The 22,282-nt window shown below is 35.2% G+C and overlaps 1 protein-coding gene across 2 annotated transcripts in view; it reads right to left on the bottom strand.

Annotated features, from left to right (window-relative positions):
- Positions 1-3,849: 3,849 nt before the first annotated feature.
- CRISPLD1 (cysteine-rich secretory protein LCCL domain containing 1) overlaps positions 3,850-22,282 on the bottom strand; it is a 53,930-nt gene continuing 35,497 nt past the window's right edge. The window contains exons 9-14 of one of the 2 annotated variants that reach the window (XM_006880477.1): positions 21,472-21,602; positions 16,576-16,619; positions 16,407-16,479; positions 12,399-12,474; positions 7,687-7,817; positions 3,850-4,949 (exon numbers count right to left, since the gene is read on the bottom strand). In XM_006880477.1, the coding sequence (XP_006880539.1) occupies positions 4,898-4,949; positions 7,687-7,817; positions 12,399-12,474; positions 16,407-16,479; positions 16,576-16,619; positions 21,472-21,602 (507 nt within the window). In that variant the 3' untranslated portion in view covers positions 3,850-4,897. The remainder of the gene's footprint in view (positions 4,950-7,686; positions 7,818-12,398; positions 12,475-16,406; positions 16,480-16,575; positions 16,620-21,471; positions 21,603-22,282) is intronic. The other variant, XM_006880478.1, reaches the window with a different exon arrangement.

The following is a 22,282-nucleotide window of genomic DNA, read 5'->3' as shown; positions in this document are numbered from 1 at the left end:
AGAAGATGAGATTTCAGACTTTTTGAGTTAAAATAAACATGTTTCTTTTGGACTTGCAGTTGATGTAAGAATGTGTTGCAGTTGCTGTTAGGCGCTGTCAAGTAGACCCTATATATAACAGAACTGAACCTTGTCCTGTCTTGTACGAATATCGTGAGTCCTTTGTTAGTCAATCTATTTTTTTTAATCTTCCTCCATTTTTGCGAATCTTTTACTATTCCCAGTGTGAGAAGCCCAACCCCTCCTAACAATATATCCAAAATAAGTGAGATTGTTTTACCATCTTTGATTCTAAGGAGCACCCTGGTTGCACTTCCTCCAACATAAATTTGTGCTTTTGACAGTGGTAGTATATTTAATACTCTTGTCCACAGACACAATTCAAAAGCATAAATTCTACTTTAATCTTCTTTAACAATTGGTCAAATTTTAAATGAATATCAAGCTATTGAACATTAAATGACTTGGGGCTTGGATCAGACACATCTTTGTTTTTAAACTAACCTCCTTCCCTTTCGTACTTTAAAGAGGTCCTTGACAGCTGATTTTCCCAGTCTATGATCAGAAGTTTTGATTTCCTGACTGCTGCTATCATGAGTGTTGACTGTGGATCCGAGAAAATGAAAGCATGGACAACTTCAATCTTTCCCCTCACCTACTATTGGTCAAATAGAAAGGATTTTTGTTTCCTTGATGCTAAGATGCAATCCACATTGAAGTCTGTTAAGTCTTTTTTGTTAAGTGATCCAACTTGTTTTGAGTTACTGTGAGCAAAGTTGTATCATCTGCATAATGCGGGTATTTGATGAGTGTTCCTTCAATCTTGAATGTCAATTTTCATATAGTCTAACTTATCGAATTATTTGTCCAGCATACAAATAGATATGGAAATAGGACACAACCTTGATGCATACCTTTCAGTTCTGACAACTGCCTGTTGGTCTATGTATAAGTTTTGCACAGTGTTCTGGGATTCCCATTCTTCTCAATAATGGTCATAATTTGTTGTAATCCATACAGTCAAATATCTTTTCATAGACATTAAAATACAAGTAAACATCTCTCTGTTATTCTCTGCTTTCAGTCAAGATTTATTTTATATCAGCAATGATATTTCTTATTCCATGGCCTCTTCTGAATCCTGCTTGGTTCTAGAAGTCCCTTGCTGGTATACTTGCTGGTCCTTGTTGTTCTAGCCCTTTTCAAATAATCTTCAGAAATATTTTACTTTCATATGATATTAAAGATATTGTTTAATAATTTCTTCATTCTTTTTTTCTAATGGGAACAAATGTTTCCATATTTGGGACATATGTAAATGCTAAGATAGGATAAGCATACTTCACTTATGGGAAGAACATGAATTGTGATGGACGCAGGGGATAGACTAAGAAAACTTAGTCATATAGTGACGAAGCAGTCAACTGCTAACCATAAGTGGTAGTTTAGAAATTCTGTGAGCTGGTGTCTGCTTTAGAAATATAGAATTCTATTCCATTCTTTTGCCACGTTGACATTAATTTTGACATTGATTAAACAACAAAAAGATTGTTCTTTTACACATACACACAGAGGTAATATAGTTATGGATTGGATAAAAGTTCATTCCTATCATCTTGAACCAGATTCACAGCTGACCTTCCAGCAGGTTCAAGATTGTAAATCACACTGGAGGAGACTGGCCATCTTTCTCCTCCAGGGACTGCTAGTAAATTCTAACCACCAGAAAAATGCTGTGCTTGGATTAAAGTGTGACTTCCTACAGACCAAATCACTAGTTGTTGTTAAGTGCCGTGGAGTTGCAGGCAACTCATAGCAACCCTATGAAGGAGAGTCCTCGACACTTGGGTGCCTTTCATCCTCCCTCCAGGTTCATAGGGTTTCTGGAGGCAAGCTGTTATGGAAGTGGATGCCACTCCTCCTTCCAAGCTTGTTTTAATCGGGGAGCTCCACCCTACTCTCTGTCTGCATTGGGTAGCCAACCATTAACGCATTTGACACATCAGTGTCAGTGTTCAGCCTCACAGCAAACACAATTGACCGTGGTATGGCAACTTGTACACCAGGGCTATACGACCTAGAGGAATGTCTGAACAAAAACTATGAAAGACAGGCCCAAGGGCCGCAGATTAAAAGTCACCCACCTTTGGCTTGGTAGCTTCTCTAGAGCTCTCTTACTAATTGAATTCTGCTCCCCAGGTTTAAGTTCTAGCCTCCAGTATCTGTAAATGTAATCTCCCTTGAAAATAAGGCCTATGAGGGGAGCTCTGATAACCTAGTGGCAAAGAGCTTCAACTACAATCTCAGAGGCGCACGGTTCGAATCCACCAGATGCTCTGCCGGGAAAGGAGGGGCAATCTCCTCCTGTACCAGTCAGATCTGATTTGACGGTACACTCACACAAAAATAATAAAATTTAAAAAAAAGAAAAGAAAAGAAGGCCTTTGTAGGAATAATTCGTTATCATGTGATCAAACTTGAAGTAGGTTGGGCCCTACTTCAATATGACTGATGTTCATTGTTTATTAGTACAACTGAGTCTAAAATGAGGCATAGCTAATTCTCCAGTGGGCTTTCAGAGGTAGTAAATTACACAGGACTGTCCATCCTTCTGGGGAGCAGCTGATGGATTCTACCTGTGTGCCTCTGGGCTGGCAGCACAGTCAAAAGATAGCCAGAGTGAATATGACCTGGTGAAGGGGTGAAGGTAGAAGCAGAAGAGTTATGGTACCACAAACCAAGAATGCCTAGTGCTACAAGAAGCTGGGAGCTCTAGTGGCCTCCCAAAGGTAAGAAGTTCAAATCCACCAGCTGTTCCATGGGAGAAAGATGGGCAATCTCCTCCCAGGTGATTTCCTGCCTCTGAAAATCTATTGGAGGGTCAGCTATGAATAGGTTCCAACTGGATGGTACTTCACAAGAAGAAGAAGCTAGAAGAAGCAAAGAAGAACCTTCTAGAGAAACCATGACCCAACCCTCAATTTATAGTTCTCTCCAATACAGTAAAAGAATGTATCTGTACTCCCTGATTTACAATGGGCTTCAGTTATAACTTATGTCAAAAGTCAGTTCTGATTTAAGTCAAATATCTCATTTTGTTTTCAGTTTCATTATCTTTGTTATAACCTACATAGCAATGGGCTAAATAGTAACTTAGAATCATTTGCAAGTGATCATCCGAGAACAATAATGTCAGCAAATTACATGTAGCAACACTGTATTTAGTACATACATCTAATGATAAAACTGAAAATAAAGGCAAAACAAAACAAACCACAAATGGTCAGCCACCAAAAAATGAATTGCCTTGGTGTTAGATCTGGCACACAGTGGGCAACCCTTCATTGGGCTGCCAAGACTATATCCCAAAGGAAGTGAGTGCCTTTGAGTTAACGGCACAGCTCCCTCAAGACCAGGTCACCAGACTCATGATAAGATGTACTGAAAAAGCCTCCCAGACAGTGGTCATAACTTGTAGATGCCTTAAGCAGGGGGCTATTTGAAAATCTGTTATGGCAGTCCTCAGATTATCTTGCATTCCTTTGCTTCCAAAAGCCCACTGATTTACTTTATAAATATATTTGAAATACTTGTCAATTATTTCATTCATAATCACTTTATATCTCTTAGAGTCTTTCTTTGTGACTTATAAATTCATCTCTCATTTTATTCAAATTTTCATATAATACTTCTCTTTTATATACAGTTACTTAAACAACTTGACTTTGGAGACTGCTAGCATTATGTAATTTATATTTAATGTTAATAAACTATATTACGAGACCAAATTTAGTTCATTTATCTTAAAATTATTTCTTCCTTAAACTAAGATAGCAAAGAAGAGTGAAATAATACTCTGAAACATGAATCATTTTAATATATTTATAGGAATCAAAAAGAAGAAATTCATCAGCAAAAAAAAATTAACAAAAGTAATGTTTTATAGATTTTTAGTCTCAAAGCACAATACATTTTCATAGAAACAAATATATCACCATTATAAGTACCATAATATGGTAACATTAGTACACAAGGCCATTTACCATTAAGAAAATTAGTGGCAATGGTGATGAAATATTTTGTTCATCCTTGTTAAACTTTCTGCCATTATATACTTCCTGGCCTGCAGGAGTATTTGCCAGGATAAAAAAAGAAAATGTGTGACCTCATTTTAATACATAGAAAACTCTGGCTGCCTATGTTTATCCTTATACTTCATATATGAGAACTAGGAATATTTTTAATACCACTACTCTGACCTTATACCATTTACTATAAAGACCATTCCCAGGAAATTAGACATTTTAATTGGTTCATTTGGGCAGTAATAGATTATTTTATACAAAAAGAAGTACATTATTAGACTGAATATTCTCTATGCCTAAATGTAATAGGAGGGAAAAAAACTGTACATGTATTATCTTGAAAATAAATGGGGAACACTTGAAGTAGCTAGTGCACTGGATTAGAAAAACTGTTACAATATTGATTTTTTTTCTCCCATTTTTGAAGTTGAATAGTTTTTAATGCACCAGATGATATTCTAGGGCCATTCACATTCCATCTTTAGATACATTAGTGGCATATACAAAGCACCATATAATATATGAAATGTAGAACAATCACATCTATGTATTTAACTGTAAAAATAAGTGCTAAGAAAATATAGCAATTATTTAACACAGGATTCTAAAACCATTATATATTCATTACTTTTTCCAAAGCTAAAGTCCCATGTTTTATTTTACAGACTGGCTGTCAAGATTTTATAATCATTTGGTACTTTTCTGGACTGAGATAGTTGTTATCTTCTGTACAGTAATGTTACAGTTTTATACAAACGTCAGAAATACGGCATTTGGAATCATCTGTAGTATCTTCTTCCAAGTGTTCCACTTCACACAACAGCAAATACCCTGAATGCCTTTCCTCCTGGAGGATTCTGTAAACTGCAAGAAAAATATAAAAGCATATTGATGTCATCTCCACATAGTCTTCAAATGAATCATGACTCTCATGAATGAACAAAAGGCAGCTCTGAGAATCCAGATGGTCAATGTTCTTAGGACACAAAAATGTACAGCTATTGGAAGACTTCAATGAGGATGACAAAATTCTCAAAATTTTAAGTGTATACTGTGCTGCAAGTTTACTGGGGAAATTTATGCTGTATAATACTCCAAAGACATCATAATAGTTTACATAAGAACTTCATAGATTTAGATCATATTTTTATATATTCTTTTGATCTTAAAACAAAGCAGAGTTAGGAAGATTGTTTTACTATTAAGAGAATATATACTGAAACAGTTTTAAAACTAATTTCACCTGGTTCATTATTAATTGCAAATTAGGAAATCTATACTATTTCTACTACTACTAATTGCGGTTGTTATTGTTATACGACATTACGTCATTCGTGACTCATAGCAACCCCTATGTACAATAGCCCTGAAGTCAGCTCTAGCCTGGGCCAACTATACTGTCTCTTTCTCTGACATGCCTACCCTCATTACCACCCCCCTACCAATGAATCAGTCCATCTGAATGATGGTCTTCCTCTTTTTCTCTGTCTCTTCACCCTTCCAAGCATGATGTCCCTCTTCAAGGACTGGTTCTGCCTTGTAACATGCCCAATGTCAGATGAAGCTTCAGAATCCTTGCCTCCAAGGAGCAGCCTGGTTTCTCCCTCTCTAGGATCAACCTGTTTGTTCTCCTGGCAGTCCATGGTATAATCAGCACTTTGTCTATTCTAATATACATATCTGTTGTTGTTGTCCTTGATTGCCTTCGAGTTGAGCACAACTCATAGTGACCCTATGAACAAAAGACTTGAAACTCCTCTACAACTATAGACATTTAGCAAAGTTCATCGGGTTTCCGGAGGCATGCTATTTAGGAAGTGGATGTCACTCCTGCTTCCATTATCTATACTAACAATAATCTATACTTGTCTAGAATACTAGCTTAATCTCATTTCTCAGTTTAATAAAATTTAAATGACATTGACATCATACATATCCAAATTTAAATATATAACTTTTAGAAAAAAAATTTTTGTGAGAAAAGTTAATGATCAATGGGAACAGTTCTAAGAATCTCTTAAAATAGAAAACACATGAACACAAATGGTACACACACACACACACTCTCACACACATGTTTTAATATTAGAAGATAATTACTCTATGTTAGGAAATGAACTAAAAGTCTTAGCAAATGAATGTATCTGGCTTAATCTGTCTCTGGCATACAGACTGATACACCGGGGAAATGCCTATAAGCTCACCAAACTAGTACTGAATCTGAGCTTTGAATTTCCCAAGTTATATGGTTTTGGCCACACAGTATAATCCCTGTGGGACACAGTTAACATATCTTTAACTTAGCATTTATATTATTGACTTTAAAGGGCCGTTAGTCATAATTAGCTTATATAGGTAAAGTGCTCAGTAGCATGTGGACTCTTTACATTAGATATTCAAAATTAAAATTATAATGATAATATTTTCTAAGGATAACTGAAGTTACAATTATCCTCAGTTTTCTCTTCATCTATCACAACTTTAAAGTAAGTTTAAGAAATGTCAAATATGGATGAAATTGTTCACATCAACTTAGTTTATGACACTATACTATGCATCTTGCTATCACTCAATAACAAATTTTATAGTTATTTGTTTAATTAATTAACATAATAATTATTGTATAAGATCATGAAATAGGTTGTATGTAGAGAGGTCACCTTCTCAACAATAGCCTTTGAGACCATCTCATGTAACAACAGTTGCTCTTTTTATGAAGACAACACTCAGTGAGTCTGGCAGAAGGAAATCCAGGTAATTTGCATGGTATATTCCCTGGTGGTTTTTAGAGAAACTGTACTAGGCTTTGGGCCCCTCTGTGGGCAATTCTGAAGACTCTAAAGAACACCTAACCATATGGGACTCTTATGCATCAATATAAAATCCTTGAGACTTAATATTGCTTACACACACACAAAAAAATTTTTAATGATTTAAAAAACAAAACAAAACAAAACACAAATAGCAGGGTGTTTCCTCCTATGGTATAAGCAAACACTAGACAAAATGATTGACATAAATTCTTACAACGAATAAAATATACTAATGCATAAAATGAGCGGAAAAGAGTTTTATCATTGACATCCAACTTCCAATTAACGCGTTGCCGCAAATGACGGCAAAAAAATGTGTTTCTAAGCACGGTCTCAATTTAAAAGTGTGCGGCAACGTGTTAAAAAGAGAGCTGAGCTGTCAGGAAAATCAAACTCATTGTTTCTGTCAAATACTTTTCTTGATAGCTGGATTAGAAAAGTATTCAGTGCCATGCCCATCTAGAAAGAATTAAACATACAAAACTAATCTAGAAAATCCAAAAGAGGGTGAAAGAAATTTCCTAATTATAAGATCAGTTAACAAAAGACTGGTTCTGACTTGTAATCCTATTTTCATGTTGATTTCTATAAGCCTGGAGGAGACCGGCACCTCTGGTACTGCAGCTTCTCTCATCCCTACACGACCAATTGTTACACAAGTGTACAAAGAAATATCCTGGCTCAGTCATTCAAGTTCAAACCCATGCTTAAGTAGGTCTGTTCAACACAATTAAAAATACACAAAAACATTGCTAACATAAGTTTTACTTTTTTTCCTCTTTTCTTACCTTTCTGAGAAGATTCCATTCTGAAAAGAAGCTGTGTAAGCCTTTCTTTTGTCCACAGGCATGATGTCCACATAACCACCATTATTTCGAACCACCCCAGCATGCACTGCTGCTCGGCAGATACTGGACAACTAAGGGCAGAAGACGAATTTACTATTATTAGGAAATCTATGCTAACTTCGTCTGGTTCACTGTTTTACTACACTAGTGGCCCTGATATCTGTCTCTAATTGGGTACCTAGTAGAAAACTACTCAGTAATATTTCATATAGAAGAGAGTATTTTTAAAGTCAGAAAATCTAAACAAATCTCAAGGCAGGTCTAAACAGTGGCTTCCCCATCATCAAACTCAACAAACACCTGACCAACTCTAACAGCAGGTTTTGGATTGGGAAAGTATTAAAACCCAAATCAGCTCATCTTATCACTCCAAGGGCCTGTTGATCACACTTCAGTTTCAGGCTTTTTATCCACCCCAGAGTCACCTGACCAAACATCCACAAATTGGCTCATTTATGTTCACTTTTGATTCGCAGATAACACCAGCATAGTTCAGCATATATATAATTTTTTTCTCAACTATATATTAAATGAGAGTTTCTTCTTTTCTTAACACGGTGCCGCACACTTTTAAATTGACGACCATGCTTAGAAACACGTTTTGCAGTCATTTGCAGCAATGTGTTAAATAAAACAGAAAGATTATTGACTGAAAGAATGACCTCTACTTAAAAAGGAAAGCAATCAATCATACTTTAAATTAGCATCTCAATGTCTATGACTCTGGTTTGAGCGGTCTGACACAGACTCTTAAGAAAACTTTATGAGTTAATCATACCAATCACATAATTTGAAGGAGCCCTGAAGGTCATAGATAAGTGTGAGGTTGGCAGTTTGAACATATTTGCTGCTGTGACAGAGAAAAGTATGTCAGGCTACCTCTGTAGAGAGTCACAGCCTTAGAAACCATGTGGGAAAGTTGCACGATGAATATCATAGTACATGATTTGAATTGAGATTCCTAGAGAGAAGAAAAGTATCGTTTCAAGTCCAAAAGTCAAACAATTTATTCTGGAACATGATAGCCTTTTCCAAATTTTTCAACATTTGCTTTTATCCAAATGTTCTATCAGAATGTATCATCTGAGCATATCTGAAGAAACAGCTACAAAATGGAACATTTAGGCTGTTTCTGAATAAAGCAATTCTCTTCCATACCTCCAGAGGTCTTTTTTCAACAAACTGGTGTGTTCTTTTCTCATTTTGCTGCACAAGTAAGGGACTTAATTTGCAGTGAGGGATTTTATGTGCTTTTCTAACTTAAGGGAGGAACTTTGTTGGACTAGTGGTAAAGAGTTGTGCCACCAATCCCAGGGCAGGAGGCTCGAATCCACATCCTGGTCCAAGCAAGAAAGGTGTGCTTCCATGTGGCTCTGATTTATCATGGGACTTCCCTGGCATCAGTCAGTGTGCATCAGATTGAAGAGTCCAGAATCCAAACTCTTTACTTCACGGTTTCAAACTAGTTCATCTTGGTGGGGTTCTTGCCCAAGAATCTGCCTTTTCACCCCAGATGCACTAAAACAATGTACATTTTAAGAAAATCTCTAGGTGTATCTTATAAAAATCATCTGGGGAATCTGTCAAAATGAGCATGGAATCTTGTTAAAATATATTCTAGGATGGAAATGCAAATTCTCCAACAGAACAAACCAGACCAGTTATAAGATCTGTTTTAATCATTTCCATGCTTTTGCTGCATCACAAAATGCTCTACATCTCAAACTTTGCATCTTTACTCCACGGAAGTATTGTATTCACTATTTAAAATCCTTCACTGAATGAGCATCTGAATCTAAAATGGTTCATGATGGGATTAACAATCTTCACACATTTCAGTACTTATTCTGTTTTGTTAAAAGGATGTTATTGACAATTTTGTCAAAGCACTAACTGTTCTTAAACCATGAATGATTAAATTCAAGTATTTAGCCTGTGTCTAAACTATCATCTTGTCTCTTAACTATGCAGTTTGTGGAAATTCCTGCTTGAGTTCAAAGGTCAGCACAGATTTTCTTTTCAAATCCATATCTTATAGACTATATTATATTAAGAAAAGAATGGAACATTTTATGCAAATGGACAGTTCAATATATGCAGAAATGAATTCCATCTGTAAGAAACTAGAAGTTAAATTCACATTGCTTTAAAAGTAACAAAGTGAAAGCTGTAACTATAATGTTAAGAAGCAAGGAACTAGTTGAGGCAATGTTGTAATGAATGATATAGTTGAGATTGGAAAAGAAAGATTGATTTGTTCTCATCTTCCATATGAACCTTTGTGAGGAGAGGACACATTTTATTGGATGTAGAAAGACTGGCTACTATCAGTTGGATCTTGGGTTGTCCTACGTGATACTAAAAAATCTAATTGTCACCTACTTAGTTGTGACTCATAGAAACCCTCCACCAGGCCTCCAGGATATAAATCTTTATAGAAGATGTTCATTTTTCCCCCTCGGAGCAGCTAGTGGGTTCAACTGTCCAGTCTTTCAGTTAGCCCCTGACAGATTGCATCCTATGGCATCTGTGCTCCTTTAATGTATAACAGTCTTTATTTCCAACTTACTCCTAAAAGAACTACAATAATAAATATATTTCCTAAGGCAGAAAAACAAAAGATTTCAGGTTATAATCATCAAAAGGCTAGCTTCAGCAAAGAATTAGTCTGTACAAAGAAGTATGCAGGATATTTTGAAAGATTTCTACCAGATGATATTACAATGAAAAGTTCTGGGGCTTAACTGGACAATTTAAGGGGCAGGGGGAATCAAACCTACATCTCTAGTAATCTTGAAGATGCTCATTTCTATCTATTTATTAGTTTTATTTTCCTACAAATATGCCCAATGTCACTGTTTTAAGGCAAGAAGCAAGTGAACCTTGCCAATGACAAAAATAATCAATGATTACTCAGTTGCTACATTCAGGGAACTCTCAAATTATATATGGAGAAAAACAATCCTAATACCTGACAAAATCTGCTAAACCATAAAGAAAGAATATTATAGGGCTTCAAAGGAGGAAAAGGTGACTTCATAGAGAACATCTAAGAAGACTACATATCTCACAGAGGAAGTGGCAGGCATTTAAATATGAAGAATCACAATATTGACAGAAAAATGAAGGGAAATTTAAATGTCTTTTAAGCAGAGATAAGACAAATATGAACTTATGGATTTTTAAAGTGTAGGTAAGATTAAGGCAAAGATAAAGATATCAAACATAAAGAAGAAATGAAAACAATCTATAAAAAATCACAGATTTTTTAAATGTAGAGTATGATTCAGGAATATCTGGGATGGAAATGCTGCTTCTCAGCAGGGATTCTAAACCCAGACTCAAAACCCAGTTCAAAGGCCTGCCTTAATCCTTTTCATGGTTTTGATGATGAATCCCAACGTGCCATTATCTCTAAAACTTTACATCCTTACTCAAAGGAAGCATTTTAGTCATCATTTATAGACGTTCACTGAGTTAAAGTTTGAATCAGATATGGTTCATAATGAGGTTAACAAACTGGACCTAAGCAAACCAAAAAAATAAAGTCGCCATCTATATATTCCAGGTATCTATTTGCAATCTTATTTCTATCATATGCTGTGGGACATGAACAGCAAGAATCTATTTCTTAAGTATGGGGTTGTCAGTTTTTTTAAAACTCTCAACACTTCAAAATCTATGATGATTTCTAAATGCCTGCCACATGAACTCTAAAGTCATTAGTATATACTTTCAAACTCCACACCTACATGTTTGGTCATGATTGCCAGGTGCTGCTAACACCAAACACGGTGATAGAGTGGGACAGCCCTGTAGAGTTTCTTTGCTGTTACCTTTCCGTTTTCCTGCTGAGCTACTGGGTATGTTTGAGCCACTAACATTTTGGTTCACAGTCAAGTGCTTAACCATAGTGGACTCCTTTCTACCTAGATGTTATAAGAGCTGTCTCCTTCTATCCTTCCAAATTAACTGGATGCAGCAAATTTACCTCAAATTCTTATCATCTCCAAGAAGAGGGGACCCATTAGCTATACTCAGCAGGCAAATCACTTGCTCTCACATGCATGGCTTTATACATGCCATTTAACCACCTAGAATGTTTTCCCTCAAATCTCTTTTCCATATTACCCTTCATGCTTGGCTTAGAAGAGCTTATTTATAGTGAAGCCATCACAGCTAATTTTCCTTGCTTACCTCTAATTATGTCATTCTTTCCTGCCTCCCCCCATATGATTTTATTTTATATATATTTTCACGTGTTATATTTTATTCTATGCTATTTTTAAAATCCTTGGAGAAACAAGAAACTGTTCACATGTTTGACAAATTCTCAGTTGTTCAGCTTATGTCTCAAATATTAAAGAATTAAAACAAAGATTCAAGTATGTCTTTCCCCCCGCAACAAAAAATACCTCCAGACTATTTCATTGACTGCCAGATACAATAGATATGGGTAGGAAATGAAGAAAAATTGAGTCAAAAGAAATTATTACATACTATTTATACACAGGTAATGATTTTTCAGTATTATTGATTAACAACACCATGGACATCAACACAGAATCTACTTCTTTGGTCTGCATATAAATGTACTTGCATATTTTTAAGTGTGCATGCATACTGAGAACTATATAAATTAGGATACTTACATCAGAATAAACTCGAGTTCCAATTACACGGGCATAATGTGAATTTGCTTGCATACAATTACGAGGACAGTACACTCTGAAAAAAAATTGATATATATATGTATAAACTTACTTTCATCTTTTTTATTGGAAAAACTATAGACATGCACATACAAAAAGTAAAGTCAACATTCCAAACTCTCTTTTCTTCCCTCCCCTGAAATATTTATAAGTTGGGAGGATAGACAATTGTTTTTGTTTTTATTATCTACTTCCAGATTTTAGCACAAACAGGATTATTCATTTTATGATGGTTTTGTTTTGTGATTTTTTTTTTTTTAGACAAGAAATCTTCTAATTTGGAGAATGAAAGCAAAAAGAAACATTAGGAGGGAACTTTAAGAATCTAGTGTTCTAAAAGCCTTTAGAATTTAATAAAATGTTATCTTAAAACATTTTTAATTGCTAACATATTTCATCATTTCTCTTTTCTAAATTAACAGTTTTAGAGATCCCATCCAGTTTAATGGTTTTCATTAATATCTATTGAGTTGATTCCTACAAATATAAGTCCAGTTGAGATCTCTTCATTCTAAATTTGTAACTTGTCTACCCTACTTCTTACTCACCAGCTCCGCTTAAATCTAATAGACTTCTCAAGCTTAACATGCCTGAAAACAAAGGACCAATTTATTCCAATAACCCTTTGCTCTTTCTTTTCAATAAAGGGCAACACAATTATTCTAGGTGCTCAGGTAAAAAAGTCTTTTACTATCTCTGTCTCCTTACATTCAATCCATCAGCAGCTTCTATTGCCAATAACAAGATCTCTGGATGGTTTAAGTAATTTGCAACCAGAAGGAAGGATTGAGGCTCCATAAAAGAAAGGTCTGGCAAACTTCTTGCATAAAGACTGCTGGTATTTTCCATCAATCAGATCCCAACTCATGAACACCCTATGTATGCAGACTATAACCACTACATAGGGTTTTCAAGGCTGTGATTTTTCAGAAGCAGTCTGCCAGGCCTTACTTTTGGGTGTATTTAGGTGGTATTGAACCACTATTCCTGTTAATCGCTCAGAATCTAACCATATGCACCACCCAGGGATTTCTTCCACAAAGATTATTTTCTGAATGGACAGCTCTACTGTATAGCACTCAGGATGACTATGTGTCAGAATTGACTCAACTTGGTGACAGGTTTTTTAAAAAAATTTTGAAATGTATCTAAAAATCAGATCATGGCTAAGCTCCTGAGTATCTGCAAATACAGACATCATCTTTTAATGGGTGCTTCACTAGTAATAGGCTCCTCTATGGTCGCTCTCCTTCAAACTCTGGACCCTCTACCTTATTTTTCACACATGTAGATAGATACATATACACATAGATTCATGTCATGACTTAGCTTCAGACACTTTTAATATCATTCTTTAAAAATGGCAAAGAGTCATGCAGCCTAATATATTCCGTTTTCCCAATACCTCTCTGACTATACTTCTTACTCCTCTTCCACTTCTCAGCCACCTCCATTCACACAGCTTAACAGTCATTCATCAAATGTATCAAAGAGGTTTCTGCATCAGAGCATTTACATTCTCTCTCTGCATGGAATGATCTCTCTCCAGATGTCTGATGGCTTTACAGTTAAAGGACTTGTTTCGCTGATTTAAAAAGAGTTTCTAGAAACTTTTTTTACTTAAAACTTAGGGTCAAATTATTAGTGTCTATTAGACTTATGATACTAAAACAAGATGAGAAAATAAAAAGCAAAAGAAACCCAAAAAACTCCATATTCCTAAAATTCAACAAATATTCACATGATTAACTCTTGAATTTTCTCTCTTTCTTTTCTAATTCACATGCTCTCTTCACAGAACACAAAGAGACATTAAAAGCAAAGTGTGAGAGTTGCAAATGAAAAGCAAAGGAGAATAAAGCATTTTACTCGCTGTATCAAAACTCTGACATGTCTACATGAAAACAATACTTTTCTCAAAAATATTTTAAAATACTAAAATTGAAACTACCATAGCTATGTGAAATGTGTCCTTCTTAGTGTCAAAGAATCTATTATAGTATTTTAGACCAAATAATTCTCTTTTTTTTAACATGTGCATAGAATTGTATAATCCAAATTGGATAAAGTACATATAATATTCTAACTAGAACCATTTAAATATAAGTTAAAAAGAAGAAAGTGAGCTTTAGTGACTTAAAATTGAAGGGTTGATTTATATGAAAGATGCCCTCTGGGGATTCTGTAGGTAGGAGGGTAACTCCCACTGACTGTAAAATGATCTCTCTATATTTGGTAACCAGTGGGGATTCACTGCCCACTCTAATTACCTACTCTGCCTTTAGGATCATGTTGTGTGAACTCTGTACTGACCATATAACTGGGAATAATGTTACAACACTTTTAAATTGATCCTTTGAACCCATCCCACCAATAGGCATCCAAATGCAGAGGTAGAAGCTGTTGGCACAAGAGGATTCTTGCCTTTTGGTGTTAAGATTTTTTTTTCTCCCCAAGCAATTCGGAAGTAGCCCAGTTTCACAAGATTAAACACACACTTAGGAAGGTAAAAGGACAAAGTAAGCCAATTCACAAAGTATGCATTTACATTTCCCCCTAAATCATGAAATTACAATTGATGCAAGTGATAGGGAATGGCAAAGGAAATATTGACAAAGTAAATAAATAAGAAACTGCTTCTGAACTGTGATGTGAAACGGTGGCAAAACAACACAAGGGGAACCAATTCACTTAAAAATGGAGATAGTTGAAAAGCCAACCCCCAAGGGTCACCATAAATCCATCAGAAGCTGTGCATCACCATATAGCTGTGTGACCTCACCCTCCACTGGAAAGAATGCATATATTCATAGACAAGATAAGAAGAGGGTCGTTCTATCCTGACACATTCATAGTCTGTTATGAACGTCTAATAAATCTGTTTCTTTCTCTTGCTCTCACTTGGTGTCTTTTGTGGCAGTGTTTTCTCATATCCAAGTCAGAACTTTGGAAATCATCCCTTTGACACTATGAAAAACAGTTTACTTGGTGATAGTGATGGAATTGAAAATTACACCTTACTGTCTCGTAAACGTTGCTGCTGTTATTCCAAAAGCTAATCTATTTATAGCAAACTCATTAAATCATTTTTTAAGGGTTAAACTCAACAGTTAATAAAGACAATTTCAAAATATTACCAAGTGAAATTACATGAAGTTACACTTTCAATAATTAACAAAGTGGTCTTATGCCTCAAAGCTTTCTTTATCTGCTAAAATACCACTTGCAAATCTTAAAAAAAAAGTTTCAATAAAAATGTCTTTATAATACTTGTAAAAGTTTTCACCTTCACAGGGAGCTCTGGTGGCCTAGTGGCAAGAAGCTGCACTGCAATCCCAGAGGTGCACAGTTTGAATCCACCAGATCCTCTGCTGGAGAAGGAGGGACAATCTCCTCCTATACCAGTCAGATCTGATTTGTACACACAAAAAACTAATAAAATAAAAAATGTTTTTTTAAAAAAAAAAAGTTTTCACCTTCACTTGGCCAAGTAAGATAGACATTTCTCATTATTTAATAGTAGGTTTACCCTATCATAATTTGTAAAAGATAACATGCAATAAAAAGAAAAATGAGGGTTTTTTCTTTCCCATTTGTAATATGATTTCATTAATTCAGAAATTAAATAGAAATATGAAATAATTTTTTATTCCACACGCATTTCTGTACTAAGAGCTCTTTGAAATACATGTGAACGTGGAGACTATATATTATATGCAGGTTCTATGCCAAAAGTTCTCCTCTCTTTGGGGAACATAAGCTGGGGTATCTTGAGTGCATACAATTTTTGATCACCTATGACTCTCTCAAGCTTCATATGTTAAAGATATTTATACCATTTAAATCTTAAAGATACTAAAATGTTAGCCAAGGTAATTATCACAGGGCCAAAGCACCCTGACTTTCCCTGATAAAAGAGAATGATTCCCTTTCTAAATAAAATGTTACCTGGGGCAATGTGAAGCAGGCTTCTGAAATGGACACAGCTGTTCCACCGTTGTTTCACAAGTGATGGCCTGAACTACAAGAATTAAAATACATAAAAAGAGTGAAGCTTTTGGAAGTGATAATATCCAATGTAAAAATCAGAAAATCAGATAAAAATTTTAGTGCTAACCTGATACTCTAGAGACTGTGAAGGAATTGGCAGACTGATATTTGCTGAAGATAAAAAGAGAGAAAACAACTATTAACTTATAAATTGTCATCAAAATGACTAGTGGTCTCCAGGTTCAGGAGGATTTTATTTCACTTACGTAATTTTCAGTAAAATAGTGAGTCTAAAACTCTACAATCCACTTTATGTTAATTACATATTATCTCGAAGTGTAATCTAAATCAATGCCATGCTTGAGATTAAAAGATCTTTTCCTTATTTACAGATAACAACATAAAGCAAACTGTATGAATTTATATCTACACATTTGTTTCCTGTTAAAATTGAAACGCTCAATGTTACTTCCTTGTTAACACAAAGCAAAACTCTTTTACAATATTATATAAGGCAATTCAGTAAATGGACAAGACAAAAAGTACCTCAAGGAAGTAATTTGTGTATATGTATGAGTGTGTATTTATGTGTGCCACCAGAAACTAGTAGGTCTAAAATAAATGAATGCATCTCCAGTACATGCATTATTGAAAAACAGTGTTATAAAGTAGGTATACATTAAACATCAAAATTTTAATTGTTCAAGATTTCAGAAAATATCTCTATTATATTAGTTTATTTATAATATAATATGTGGAGAAAAGACTAAAATTTGCTTTTCTCTTTACTTGAGTCAATAGTCAATACTGATGGACACAGCAGTCAAGAAATCAAATGATATGTTGCATCAGATAAATCTGCTACTAAGGACCTCTTCAAAATGCTAGAGCAAAGCTGTTATTGTCATACTGAAGATTGAGGAGATCTGCAGACCTTGATCAGCACATGCAACAGTAGTTTCAATATTCATATGTATATCAAAGTTAGATACCAAGGAAAGGAAGGCTAAAGAACTATGAATTTTGGTATTGCCAAAAAATTGAACCTACCAAAGACTGCCAAAAGAACAAACAAATCTATCTTGGAAAAAATGTAGCTAGAATGCCTTTTAGAAACAAGGACAGTTAAATCTTCATATCACATATTTGGATATGTTTCATAGCAGAAGGGTCCAGCCTTTGGAGAAAGATATTATGCTTGGGAAAGCAGGGGAGCTCTGGTGGCCTCATACTAAGAGGTTGTGCTGCAATCTCAAAGGCATGCGTTTCGAATCCACCAGCCGCTCCATGGGAGAAAGATGGGCAGTCTCCCTTAGTCCTGATCAGCAAAAATGAGGAAGACCCTCAACAAAATAGATTGACAACAAGGCAGATTATAGTGACTGTCACAATGAGCACAATCTTAGCAGCAATTATGAAAATGGAAAAGGATTAAGCAGTGTTTCATTGATTCTGTTGTACAAAGAGTAATTCAATGGCACCTAACAACAATGGCAACAACAATATACTTTAACACTGAAAAATATATACATGTATATTTTATAATATATATATTAGCTCAGAGTTTATGATTTGCAATTTTTTTATAATTATTCTTGTCAACTTCAAATTATACGTTAATGCACAAAAGAGAAGTAATACTCTTGAAATATAAATATGCAAATTATATAAATGTAGCCTTCAAATCTCTAGTTGTTGTAGACTCACTGTGACCATATAAAAAAGATCTAAACCCTGTCCTATCACGTTAAGTTTAAAGGGGGGGAAAAAACAAACTAAACATCCTTTCATGAAATGCCCAGTACTTCCTGTAGGTAATAATGTATTACTTATTGAAGAAAATTAATAGAACATTTACAGAATAAATGTGTTAATAAATTACATATACAGGTCACTGCAGTAATACATGAGTTTTAGTATTTTGTATTGTTATTATGGATTTCAATTTCAACCTATCATGGAACTTCATGTGATCATAGAGTTTAAAAGGAAAATGACTATCTCATATATCCTAACAAAAGACAGTAACAGTTTGTTATAAAGGAGAAATTAATGAAACCAAACATTTCAAATCTAGACAGTTGTGCTGCTAAGCCAAAGACTCTCCTCTCTAGAGGTTAGAATGTTTCAGTGGAGAAAGATTGGGAAATGACTCACAGCCTCAGAAATCCAAAGAAGGTCGGCTAGGAGTCACAGCCCTGACTTGAAAGCAGTAAGTTTGCATTTGACAGAGTGCATATGAAAATGCATGTTGTTTTAGAATAAGATACTTAGTGTCCTTACTAACAGAAATATTTCAAAAGTTGAAAAATGCATACTTAATGGGAAAAGATTAAGAGCTTTCTCCTTGATCATGAACAAAGCAAGGGTACTCACAACTTACACTGAGTACAGTTTAGAAGTCCTAGTCAGAGCAATAAGACAAGAAAATAAATACAAAGTATCTAATAGAAAAGGAAGTGAAATTAACAAAGGACAAATAACCCAGCAGTAAAATGCACTGAAGACTGGAATAGTTGTTTAACCGAAGAGAGTATTCAGTGGTCACCAAATGAATGAAATGATGATCACAAACCAAAAAAGAGATTAAAATAAAAACCAATGAGTTATCATTTTACTTCCACCATACTGACTAAGATTAACTAACTATCTAACTACATGCATACATATATAATGGAACAGCCATTGTGGAAAACTGAAGCAGTTCCTTAAAAAACCAAAAACTCAACTACTATGTGAACCAGCAACTCCACCCCTAGGAATCTATCAAAAAAAAAAAAAGAGAGAAAACAGATACTCAAAGAACAACTGTTCAGGATAACACTATTTACAACAAGGTGGAAACAACCTAAATGCTCACTAACAGATGAACGTTGTTATGTGCTGACAAGTTGGAACCTCTGACCCTCCAAAGTGGATTTTCAGAGGCTGTAAATCACAGGGGAAGAAACTGTCTATTTTCTCCAAGGGAGCAGCTCATAGATTCAAATTATCTGTCTTTGAGTTGGCAACAAAACTCCTTAGCACTAAGGCCACCATAGATGGACAGATAATGGAATACAGGGAATTGAGTAGCAGATATGGAGTCCTGATACATGCTACAATATGGACGGATCTTGAAAACATTTTGATGAGTGCAATAAGTCACTCACAAAAAGGCAATTATGGTAAGACATTATATATAAAATGTGAAAAAATATGCAGATATAGAGAAATTTTATAAAATTTATTAATGGCTTTCAGGGGCAGGAAAAAAAACCAAAACTAAACCTATGGCTATCACGTTGATTTCAATTCAGAGCAAACCTACAGGACAGACCAGAACTGCTCCACAGCGTACCAAGGCTTTAGATCTTTATGGAAGCAGATTACCATCCCTTTCATGTGTGCAGTGCTGGTCGGTTCAAACCTACTGTTTCCATGAATTACTGCTTCCTTTGCCATGTTGTTGTTATGTAGCCAAGTCAGAACCGATCCATTGCTCACCCTCCAGTGGGTTTTCACAGGCATTTAACTGCATGCGGGGAGAGTGTCCATTTTTCCTCTGAGGAGCAGCTAGTGGAATGGATCCACACACCTTTGTGTTGGCACGGCAATTCCTTACCTCTATGCTAGAGCTCCCCTACTTTTCCATTACACAAAAAAACCCCAGTGATACTCAGATACCGTTACTGAACATTTTGAGCAAAGATTTTATAGAAGAATCCTGACTAAAGTGGGGGAAATGAATGAAAAAAATTTAAGTTTCCATGGACTCTACACCTTCTGGAGGTATGAAGACCTGATGAATCCCCAGAACCATTGTCTAAGACAATTTTAAAAACTTAAACCAAAAATATTCCCAATGCTGTCTGGGGATTTGGGGTCTTTAAACCAAGCAGTAGTTAACTAGAAATGGTTGCCTTGAGGATTATGCTCCTTAAACAACGACCTGTATGGAATCAAGATGACCACTAACAACCAAAAAAATTATAGAAACTTCAGGAAAAAAGGCGTTTATGTTAAGGGGAGTGGGAAAATTCAGAAACGAGGATAAGATTGTATAGTTGGGAGAAAGTATTAATGTCATCAAACTATGTACAGAATGTCTGAATTAGAGCATGCTTTGCTGTGTATACTTTCATATAACAACGCAAAATTTTTAAAAATAATTTTATCACATTGAATTACAATATATTTGTTGTTCTTGTTGTTAGGTACCATCAAGTCAGAACTGACCTATAACCCTTCAGTGGGTTTTCAGAGGCAGTCAATATCATGGAAGGAGACAGTTCATCATTCTCCCACAGAGCAATTGATGGATTCAAACCACATACCTTTGAGTTGGCAGCACAATTCCTTACCACTAAGCCATCAGATCTCACCCAAATTATATTTAGGCAGACAATATATAAAGATGACATATTTAGAGAACGTTTCAAAATGCCCTTCTGTCTATTGAAATAATTTTTCTTTTAATAAGGTTATTGTAGCATGAAGCAAGTCAATTTCTCTAAATGTTATTCTTTAGTGTTATTAATTCCTTTCTTAGCCTATGAGCTTTACCAGAACAGACCACAAGGCATTTGATCCAGGAGAGCCACTAGTCGGTTTAAACTTTAGTCTTTCAGTTAGCATATGAGCATTTAACCATTGTGTTACTAGAACTCCATTTTCCTTACACAGAACACAGTAAATCTGTAAATCATTAGTCTTCTTTGGGATATTTTCTATCACAGGTAGGAGAAAATATGTATTGCTTCACACTGGAATTGCTATATCTTCAAAACTTTTATAAATTTAGAATTTTAGCAAGTCCTTAGCTTCTAAAAACAAAAGTTGTAAATTTTGAAGGTTTGGGTGCTTTTTCTTCTTTGTCTATAGAAATTACAAAACTAGAGTGAACCTGAAAAAGTATCAGTTTCTTTCTTCAGTATCAATTTCTTTCAGACTAAACAGTCTATGAGTTTCTCTTTTAAAAAGTGTTTTATCTCAATGCTATAATTTAAAGGCATCTTACCCAAAAGATCATTTGAGTACTTACCCAATTGATTGAACACCATTTCTACTGGATTTGATGAAATAATGTTTCCTTCCTTGTCTAGTGACATCTACCCAACCACCATCGTTGTCTATTATACCATAATGGATTGCAGCTCTACAGATGCTAGATTGCTACAAGGAAAGAAGGGAAGAAAAAGATGTTCAAAATATTAGATTACTTCCTAGGGCATTAAGAGTTACTACTAGTATGATACATGTTATTGTTGTTTAATGCTGTCGAGTCGTAGACGACTCATAGCGACCCTATGAACGAACAGCCTGAGCACTGTTCGTACACAGAGTTTACAGAGGCAAGCCATTTTGGAAGTAGATGCCGCACATTGTTCTGTACAAAATAACTATCCTTATATAAGCTTAATTGTCCCCTAACATTAAAAAATCTAGTTTTATACATTGTTGATGATGTTGCTGTTAGGTGCAGGCGACTATGATTCATAGCTACCCTATGAACAAGGCTTTAAATGTTGCCCTACCCTGAGCCAACACACCTGACTCTACTGCTACAGTCATTGTGCCAATCCATCTCATCCAGTGTTTTCCTCTTCTATGTTGACCCTTTCCCTTCCAAGTATAATGTTTTTCAAGAACTGGCTTCTCTTGAAAATATGGTTCAAAATCCCTGCCTCAAAGAAGCATCTTGGTAGCTGACATCCAAGCAGATATATGCACACCCATGTTTATTGCAGCTTTGTTCACAATAGCAAGAAGTTGGAAACAACCTAAGTGCCCATCAACAAACGAATGGCTAGAGAAGCTGTGGTATATTCGCACAATGGAATACTATGCTGCAT

This window comes from Elephantulus edwardii, unplaced genomic scaffold, assembly GCF_000299155.1.
Source record: "Elephantulus edwardii isolate Elephantulus edwardi_28Jun2011 unplaced genomic scaffold, EleEdw1.0 scaffold00008, whole genome shotgun sequence".
Classification (NCBI taxonomy): domain Eukaryota; kingdom Metazoa; phylum Chordata; class Mammalia; order Macroscelidea; family Macroscelididae; genus Elephantulus; species Elephantulus edwardii.
Note: the sequence above shows the minus strand (reverse complement) of the source record. Positions and strands in the feature narration are given on the sequence as shown.